The sequence below is a fragment of the Gavialis gangeticus genome, unplaced genomic scaffold (assembly GCF_001723915.1).
Source record: "Gavialis gangeticus isolate Ggan-Ray unplaced genomic scaffold, GavGan_comp1, whole genome shotgun sequence".
Lineage (NCBI taxonomy): Eukaryota > Metazoa > Chordata > Crocodylia > Gavialidae > Gavialis > Gavialis gangeticus.
In genome coordinates, this window is record NW_017728991.1 from 13,711,838 (window position 1) to 13,721,481 (window position 9,644).

At 44.9% G+C, this 9,644-nt stretch overlaps 1 protein-coding gene across 1 annotated transcript in view; it reads right to left on the reverse strand.

Moving 5' to 3' along the window:
- Window positions 1–2,529: 2,529 nt before the first annotated feature.
- Window positions 2,530–9,644, reverse strand: part of LOC109297726 (CMRF35-like molecule 6) — an 8,285-nt gene continuing 1,170 nt past the window's right edge. Inside the window, exons 2-6 of the mRNA XM_019517730.1 lie at window positions 9,525–9,644; window positions 6,740–6,855; window positions 5,817–5,860; window positions 3,561–3,716; window positions 2,530–2,760 (exon numbers count right to left, since the gene is read on the reverse strand). The exon at window positions 9,525–9,644 is cut by the window's right edge and continues 28 nt beyond it. Of these exons, the coding sequence (XP_019373275.1) occupies window positions 2,599–2,760; window positions 3,561–3,716; window positions 5,817–5,860; window positions 6,740–6,855; window positions 9,525–9,644 (598 nt within the window). The 3' untranslated portion in view covers window positions 2,530–2,598. The remainder of the gene's footprint in view (window positions 2,761–3,560; window positions 3,717–5,816; window positions 5,861–6,739; window positions 6,856–9,524) is intronic.

Genomic DNA, 9,644 nt, shown 5'->3' on the forward strand with positions numbered 1-9,644 from the left:
GGGAGTTCCCCAACCTATAGGTATGGTGCCGGTTGTTCCTCCCCAGGTGCATCACTTTGCACTTGTCAGTGTTGAGTGGGGCAAGGTGTAAGTGACCCAGGATGAGAAAGACCTGGGTGTATTTTTTGATCATGAGATAATGACTAATGGGTTGTGACTTTGAAAAGGCAAATGTGATCCTAGTAGAGTTCTGGTGAATCATTTCCCATGGACATATGGAAGTATTAATGTCATTGTACCTGGCAGTGGTGAGACCTCATCTACAGATACTATGTCCAGCTCTGGTCCTCTGTGTTCAGGAAAAATGAATTCAGGCTGGATGGATCTAGTGAAGGGCTGCTAGGACGATCAGGGGAATGGAGAGCGTATCTTATTTAAGAATGAAGGGGGACACCACCGCCAAATATATCAGGTGGGGAAAAACCAGGGAGGGAGAAGAGCTGTTTAAATGAAAGGCCAATGTTTGTCACAAGAACAAATATGTATCAGCTGGGCAGGAATCAGGTTTGGTTGGAAATCAGAAAAAAGTTTTTTCCTCCAAAGTAATTAGGTTTGGAAACTGCCTTTAAAGCAGGTAGTGGGGGCAAGAAAGCAGACTGATTTTTATGATGGAGATTTGTAAGTTATGAAAAGGGTTGAGTGGCATACCATATGGCAGCCCACAGGAATAGGGACTGGACTCGGTGATCAAGAAGATTCCTCCCAGCTTTTTGTTTTCTATATTCTGAACAAAACGTACCCAGATTTTTAAGCACTGAAGAAGAGGATATGTCCCTTCTGCTTCACTTCGAGAGCAGCTGAACCGTTTTGTAAGAAATCTTCAAAAATAAATCGGTCTGAATTAGAGAGCCAGAAGGAAGATTTCAGACCAAATAGATAAAGCTTGGCAAAGTTATACATGGAAAAAACAGTGTTTAAAATAGGAAATCTTATTAGTTCTTGCCTTACTGACAAACACAAATACACCATAAAGTCCCATTTCCCCAGGCACTTTTTCTCTCTCTCCTTGGAAGATGAGCACTTGTGTCCAACCAGTTCCAAGTTTAGTTCCATGGAAACTATGGTATAAATGACTTGATTTGATTCCAGATCATGGAGGATTTAATCACAAGGGTAATCAGGGGAATATGAGCTGCCTTTCTTTTCCATATCCCTGATACCTGCATCCATTTCTTCTGTGCTTTTTCTCAGAGGTGGGGACAGGCATGGCTCTACTGTTCCTGGAGGTGGACGACACTTCACCCTCAGTTCCTTTCATTCATCACCCAAAGCAGTCATCATCAGACTTCTCAAATCCCTAGATGTACTGGCACGATAGTTGTATTCTCAAAATTCTGCAGGATGTAGTTTTGCTTGTGGGATTAGGGCTGAGAAGGATGTCACTCCGTCTATCAGGAGAAAGCAGTGACTGCGACTGCCACCTCTTGGGTCTTTTCCTGTTTGCAACAGCAAACTTCCCTTTGCTTCGACCAGAAAAAAATACAGCTTGAAATCTGGTAAAAAACATAGGCCAAGAGTTCCTATTTACAGGGTCCATTGTCCATATTCTATGAAATGATCAAACCTGGAGTTTCCAGTGGACTGCCAAATGCAAATACCATTTCAGTGTCCCCTTGCACTTAGCTCCCCTTTTGTATACTGGCACAAGCTCCTTGTCTTCCTGAATATCCTCTTGTGTCATTTTGTTGTCTGTAATCTCGGTAGTTGGCAGTTTGAAATTCCTTAGCACATAATTTCAGCTGTTTTGCTCCATCCAGCTGCCTGTCCAGCTCACAAACCCATGGAAACTCAACTGCCAGAGTCCAAAGGCTGTCTTCCTACAGTGGTTGCTGGCATTGGTCCAGGTCAGAATTGCTCCTCAAATTTGTTCCTGTGAAGTTTCCCAGGTTGTGGCAGCTGAAAAGTATGTCTGTGTGATAAAAGTGCTTGCTGAAGGCTCTATGAAGATTAGACCAAGTGTTTTTCTGTATTTGTTTAGATATTAAGCTATAACTTGTTGCTAAAAGCCTAATTATAGTTTATGATGTAGTGAGGCCTTGTATAAAGTAAGGCCTAGTAAATTTAGCAAAGCCTAGAAGTAGTAAGGCCCTGTGGTGCAGTTACAATTACCTTATCAAAGGAATGTAAGGCTTGTACTGTTATTGGTCAGTCTAAGGACAGTTGAAGAAAAAGGAATCTAAGTGGTTGTATGCTATCAGTGTCTTTCAGAAGCTATAAATTAGCTGAAATATCTGGAAACCATTCAGAAGGAAGATGCAGCTCTGTGAAAAAGATTAGAGGAGCCCAAGAACTGCATTCCAGGGTCCTTCCCGGCACCCCTCAGACAGCGTTGTTTGGAGACGCCTGACCTCGCTGAACTTTGTGGAAAAAGAAGCTTGCTGTGTATCAGGCATCAGAGGGACTGCTGATAAGCTGCCAACGCGAATTGCTTTTGTCTGTCATCGTTTGTCTTGTTACTATGCGTATTTTTAAATCAATAAATCTTTCTTACCTTTCTACTCCCGACCACACTCTCAATCTAAACCCTCCGCAGGCGGCTGGGACACAGGTAGAAATAAAGCAGGGGACTCTGCAAACCCACTGTCTCCCGGCCCAAGCTTATTTTTTCTTCTTATTCACAACAGCATACAGGAGTTCTTTGGGGGGACTGGCTGGGTGTGTTGCTTTGGGGAATGGCTCCATGTTGCAGTAGATGGCCTGCTGCTCTGGACTGGATGCTTGCATGGTGGCATAAAAAATCTCTTCCCTATTTTCTGAATCCTGCAAAAATCAATAAAGAACATATCATTGGTCAAGGAGGATAAGCAAGTGGATTCCAGGGGTCTGCAACTGAGCAGCTTTGGCCCTGCAAGATGCAGGGGGTTCCTTTAACTGAGTGACTGTGCTGGGGGATCTGTTGAGAAGGTACGGATCCCTGAAACACCTAAAAAAAATGGCAGCCATTGTCCCGTCCCCCGTCCTCCTCCCCCGCTTTACCTGTGGCAGGTTAGGGCATTATGTTTTATGGTTGTGTCTGTAGTTGACTGTGTTGCTAATAGGTTAGACAATGGATTTGGATAGGGATGCTCTTGCCTGTCCTGGGGGGATTGGATGAGATGGCCCTTGAAAGTCCCTTCTAGCCCCACTTTCCATGCTGCTATGGTGCTTTATATTGCTGGGCACTGCTGCATTGTTCTGAGTAGCTGAGCAGAGTTGGGGGTTTATGCTTTCGGGATCTTTAAATTGAAAGCAGAGGGGCAAGGGTGAATCCTGCAAGAAACATTCATTTATGCATCTAGCCTACCCCATGACCAGTACAAGACTGCTTCCTGCACCATGGTCTTGCCTGCAGTCTCACCCTGCAGACAGCTCCACTTGATTGGAAGGGATTGCATAGGAGCAAAGGCTGGAGGAATGATTTTATATTTGAGTTCAGGTTTAAATGAGGTAAGTGCTTTATTTTAAGTCAAGAGGACAGGGCGGGAGGGAAGTGAGTTCTCCTCTTTTTTCAGAGTTTAGCTCTAAGTGCACATCCACAAAACAGCTGCAACCCTGAGCTCTTTGCTGTGGTTTTTTCCTACCTGACGGTGGGATGGGATTTCTTCGTAGCTGGTGTCCGGGTTCAGTGAGGTTGGAGGGGTCTCGACATTGCTGTAGAGTCCTGTCTGGTTAGTGGTGACGTGAGGATGCACAAGTTCATACTCTGTGCTGAGATCTGCTGGGCTGTTCTCGGCTGCCTGAAACAAGGATGAGATGAGCTCAGCACCAGGTAGACAATGAGATCCATCTCACTTAGGCTGAAAGGGATGCTCTTGGGATGGTTGTGGAGCTGGAAATAAGGGGCTTTTCTCATGAGACAGTCCCCCTAATGAGTGTGATTCACAGCTGAAGGCGACCCAGAGAAAGACTGGGTTTATATTATAGTGTGCTATGGGCCGTTCTTTGGAGCGACACCCTGTGAACGACTGGAGACATGGGTACAAAAAACCTTCAGGTAGGGGGTCAAGTGTAAGGAGGACTTCAGAGAGATGCATGCAGTTGTATCCACCTAGCTGAACCAAATGTGGTCTTCCTATAGGGAATGGGTATTTCTGGCTGTCTGCACATCACTGTGTTTTGCTTGGCTTGCTGGGCATTCTTGATTTCCAGTAGGGCTGTACTAAAATGTTAGTTCCCCTAGAAAAAAAATAAATCCCTCCACTTGTAGGAACTGACGAATGGTAGCACGTGAGATTCTGGCCTGAATTTCTGCTTGCAGTACCAGGCTTGCTCACACATATCACCAGACTGACATTTGCATGCGCACGTGACTGTTTGCACACATAATTGCTATAAATGCTCATGCAAATGAGACTGGAAGTTACACCCATTCTGCAGTTTGGAAAATTCAGTGGAGTGCAAAACTGAGCTCAAGCTGTTTGCATTTTCCAAGTACCCTATTCTTGTTAACTACAACAGAAAGATGCACAGATATGCCCCAACCACACTGCAGTAGTGATAAAACAGGATAAAGGGTTACAGCTCTAATCTGGGTCTGATCTTTCTGGCCTTCAATAAAACACTTGATGTGTCACACAGGAAATTATGAAACTTGAAGTGTTTAGGATCCATATCTGCTACCTAAGCAGATGTTGCATCCTAGATAATGTTTAGGATCCATACCTGCTAAGAGGATCCGTATCTGCTAACTAACCAGATTGCAGCCTGCAGGCACGTGACCAGTCCCACAATCACTGCACGTGCCAGTCGCTACTTCATAATAATGTGACATGCCTTTTGTCTGGTTTTGCAGTTCCTGTCACAAACGGCTGTCTGCAAAGCCCATTTGTTTCCTGAGTGGATTTAGAGCTTCCCCATTTCTGCTTCTTGGAGGTGAGACAGCCTTCTGCTCTAATGCAGGTGAATAAAGTTTGAATCTTAAGTCAGTTGACCTGAAGATATTCCCTCTTGCAGACCAATCCTCTTGACATCTCTCACAAAAAGAGCCCCTGTTGGTGCCTGAAAACGGACCCCCTGGAACAAGCTCTTCAGGAAGGTGTCTGACTTTCCTAGAGCAAAGACACTACAATGGTGATCAGGTTCTGTCTTGCTAAGGACGCTAGTGGCTGCACGACCAAATCCATAAGCTTTAGTGTGGATCTTGCTTACAAACATCAGGGAAGTGGATCCGAGGAATTCTACCTTGGTCAGCACAAGAGCAGATGCCTTCCCTATCTCACCAGAGTATCTCACTGCAGTATTTCACACCAACTGTTGTTGCAGGATCATGGTAGGGGGCAAACTAACCTGTAACTAGAGCAGGGTATAAAAACCCCACCTGAGACATTTATCCGATTACCTCGACCCCCCCTTTTCTGAACAGATTAGCTTTGAAAAAATAAAAATAAAACCATTAGTAAGTAGCTGATGAGGAGTTTTGGTACCTGACTCTTGCTTCTCCATGAACAATTTGTTCCAAGTTTTGATCTGAGCTCTTTTGATTGAACAAGTGGGTCATGTGATATGTTTCTACACCCTGATTGGATGAGCCCAACCCTAGGAAGTGTTTCTTGGGAAGAATTTTCTACATTGCGAAGTCAGCATTTGCTTTTTGTGAATATTCTGCCATATTCACTTAAAACTCCTGGTTCAGCTGAACGTTCCTGCTAGAAAGCTTGTTCTATGGCATATCTGCAAAAAGCAAACACTAAAGGGACATGACCATGGTTGGAGCAAGTGCATGTAGGAATTTGAGACTGAAAGAACGTTCACTGCGTTATTTGTCCCATTCAATCTGTGACATTAGGTCCCCCCTATTAACAGAGGATGGTACAAGGATGGACTATACTGTGCCTCACCATATTTGCTAGGTTGATATTCTTGTCCTGCTGCACAGAAGCTCCTGGAAGAGTTGAATGAAATGAAAAATAGGCACAATTAAAACAAAGTCATAGCTGTAAGCAGGAAGACAAATGTCACTGTAGTAAGTACAGAGGTCTGAATTGTAGAGCTGAGCTCTACCTGCCTTTCAGAAGAAACACAAACCCAGCTCACAGAAACAAAAATGCTAGTACCAATCCAGAGCTAGCCTTCTGCTGATTGTTAACTGCCCAGTGCTTCCCAGACACTTCCCTTTGAATTCATCCCAATACCTTCATTAGTCAGTGAAGATGTAGCCTTTGGAACTGAACCAAGCTCGGATGACTCTACAATGTCCATATAAAGCCAAGCAACAGGAAATTTCATTTCAAATAACCTTTTTGTGCCAGCAAAATCCTTTCCCCATGAAAATGCACTGTTATATTACACAGGCTTATTCTATTCTACAAGGCTCTGACTCCACACTCCAGTGCAGGGACTCTTCGAATAAAAAGGAAGGAATTGCTGGAAGGTAAAAAAATTAGGAGCAGACTCTACCCAGCCATAAGGAGCACCTGACTTCATAGGCAGTAGTATCATAGGAGTGGGCTCTAGATGGAGCAAGGCGTATGGAGCATGAACATACTCCCCTAGACACCAGCTCCCACAAGCAGCTGAAAACAAATGTGGTTAAAGGAAATATGTGCACACCTTTAGACAGTGTTGCACATGGGTCTCTCCCATATTGCCTAAAAGCTCTTTCTACAGATGCTGTCAGCCAGGTGCAGAGATGTGACTTAGTGGAGATCTGGATTTTGGGGGTTAGGGAAGTGTGAAAGGCAGTTAGAGCTGCAGCAACAGACATGGGTACAAGATCCAGAATTTTTTACTAATGCTCCTCTGCAGACACAGTTTCACTCACTTTTCTTCTTTCTGGATGCTCTGATCAACATCAGAATAGCGACTAAGAACAAAATGAGGACCAGCACGACGCAGGGTGTCAGGATGCAGAAGATTATATTCTGATCCGCGAGAGAACTGGAAGAAAAGAGAGATTCTCTTTGAAAACCCTCTGCTACAATCACCGATTCAACAAGCAGTGACTGTAGGGCAACAGGCACAGGGGGGACAGCAGGTGGATGCACTAGTCCAAATTTAGTTTGGTTGAGGTCACCTGTAAAACGGGTTTGGCACATGCATCAAATTGTGAAGCCAAGTAACCTGCCGCATGATCCAATCTCTAGAGCAAAGGTCTTGCAGGTATGGTCCATCACATCACTGGAGGGGGGATGCCACAAAACCATAAACTGAGGTGCTACAGCCAGACGAGGGCATGGGGGAGCAAGACCACGACTGATCTAGCATCGTGAAGTGAAGGAGAAAAGTAGATCAGTGGTTCTCATCCATTTTAGACTCGAAGCAACACTGGGAAAATAACAACTTTTGGTTTTCACTCTTTTTTTTTTTTTGGACTACAGAAAAATAGAGTGGTTTTTTTTCTGATGCGAAGAACTCAGAAAGACCACAAGTCAGAACACTATGGATCCCTATCGGAAATCTCTTGGTGTATCTTGTGAATCATGTTCGCATATCTAACAGCAATATGTGTCACAGTGTAACGCCCTTTGATATCACTACTGAGACACTGATCTCCACATTTACTGTAACCATGCTCCCTGGACCTGCACTTTTGTTATGAGGCAGTTCACATTTTCTGTCCTGTGTGGTCTTAGCGGGCTATAGAGACCTTAAGGCATGGTCTGGTCCTGGGTGGTTTGGTGACACTCAGTGGCCTCCCTCCATTCCAGCTGCCCAGAATTTCACAGCTGATCTGGAAGGAGAGAGGAAACGCTAGGGCAGGATTTGCATCATGATCCACTTCCTTCTGATACAGTCAGTTCATGTAACTTATATCATTTTTCATGTGCAGTATTATATTGGCTCATAACCACCCAAGAAATTTGCCTGGTTTGCTTTGGTCTTTTATGCTCTTTAGATCAGCAGTGATCAGCCGTCACTATGCTGAGGCCAGTGGGGATGCACTGCTACCTACTTGTGGCTATTTTTTACTAATGCTTTGGAAATGCAGGTTCTAGTCATGCAAACGTTTAGGCAGATGCCTACCTTTTTATACAAGGCAACTGACCCTGCAGTTATAGCAAACTTGAATTATAGAAAATAAAAACCTTCCTGGAGTTAAAGGAGCAGCGGTGGCCAAATCCGGTCCAAAATGTAGACACGTAAAGTTTCACAAAAATTTGAGACCAAGGGAGAAGTTTCTGTGAGCTGATCTAAAGTCAGTCTAGACAAATAAGGATTCTGCTTGTTCAGGGCGCTGAAATTCTTTGGCCCCGACACAACTTCACTTAAAGGTGCGATGGGATCTGACCCCCAATCCCAACTACCGTGCCTTCTGCCATGCCACACATGCATGTGCCACACATACATGGCAGGAGGCATGACTCTGAGATCCCGGATCAGACTCCAGATCAGGGGGAACCCAGGGTCAGTCCTGGGAGCCCACAGAGCCTGGGATCAGCTGATTGTTAGCTCCAACCCTGGGATCGGGCCAAGGCTATTTGCAGACCCCAGCGTGGTAGGAACTGATAATCATCTGGTTGTTGGCACCAGCCCTGGACATGCCATATGTCCAATTTAAGGTGCTGCCCAAACCAGCTGTAAAACTGTTCTGCATTACTTATGGAACATTTTTATGGCTGGTTGCCATTTAAGACACTTTAAATTGGGTGTACAAGTAACATCCTATCCAGTGGTGCTGCAATTAGCACATTAATTGTGGCATACATATAATGTGTGGAAGGGCCCTTAGTCGCATGTGTGAACTACTGCATGGGCCACAGTCTAACTGACTGGAAGGAAAAATGAAACCTGCTGGTTTTCTTTCCTCTTTCAAGCCCTGCAAAGCTCAGACAGCAAGTAAAACCATTGTAGAAAAGGTAACATGCTTTCTGTATTCCTTAAGTTCTACATATAGAGGGTCTAAATATTGCAGCCTGCCTCTACTCTCAGCTTATTCAGCACCACTTAGTCTTCCCCTCCATGTTGGCAATGGTTAGCATAGGTGAGACTATAGATGTTCATAAGAACAGTCCTGTGAAGCAAGTCATTTGCATGAATGCATGCTGGTGTCCTTAGTAGTGGTGCAACAAGTAGAGAAAATGGACAGTAAGACTGGGAAAGGAATGAGGAAGAATGCAACTTGTGGCTGGGTTCAGTCACTTGTTTTTTCTGCAGGTGTGTGGGTTGCAGCAATATAAGTCCTAGCTGAACTAAACAGACACCTTGGAGCATGTAAGCAGTCCCACTGAGCTCCTGGGAAGGGACAGAGATTGCTCTTACAGTGAGAAATAACTTGTTCCGACCTCCAGTCCAGGTGCCATGACTCTTCCCTGGGGTTTAGCTCCTCCACAACCACATCCTAGCTATAGCTTGTTTTTCAAGGAATGCAGTGGAGGTAGCTGAGATCTGACAGAGAGCATAGCAGGTCTTCGTGATGAGCTTTTACAGATCAGAGCTGTCATGTAGAGAGGCAGAATTGAGCTGTGATTATTTTTCTGGGCATGGTGGGCAGTAGGATGCTGGCCTGTCAAGGCATTGCCTGGGGTACAGAAACCCAGGCTCAGCCATTGCTTCCAGGGAAAGAAGCGCCCATAAAGCCCTGAACTGGGGGTGCTGCTGGCACTCACCTCTGTGTGGCAGACTTGGTGCTGGATTTGCCCTGCCAAGTAACTTTCGATGTGGAAGTAGATCCCTTGGAGGAAGCAGAAGGTGTGAACTCTGTTGCTGACGACGAACTGGTAGTTGAG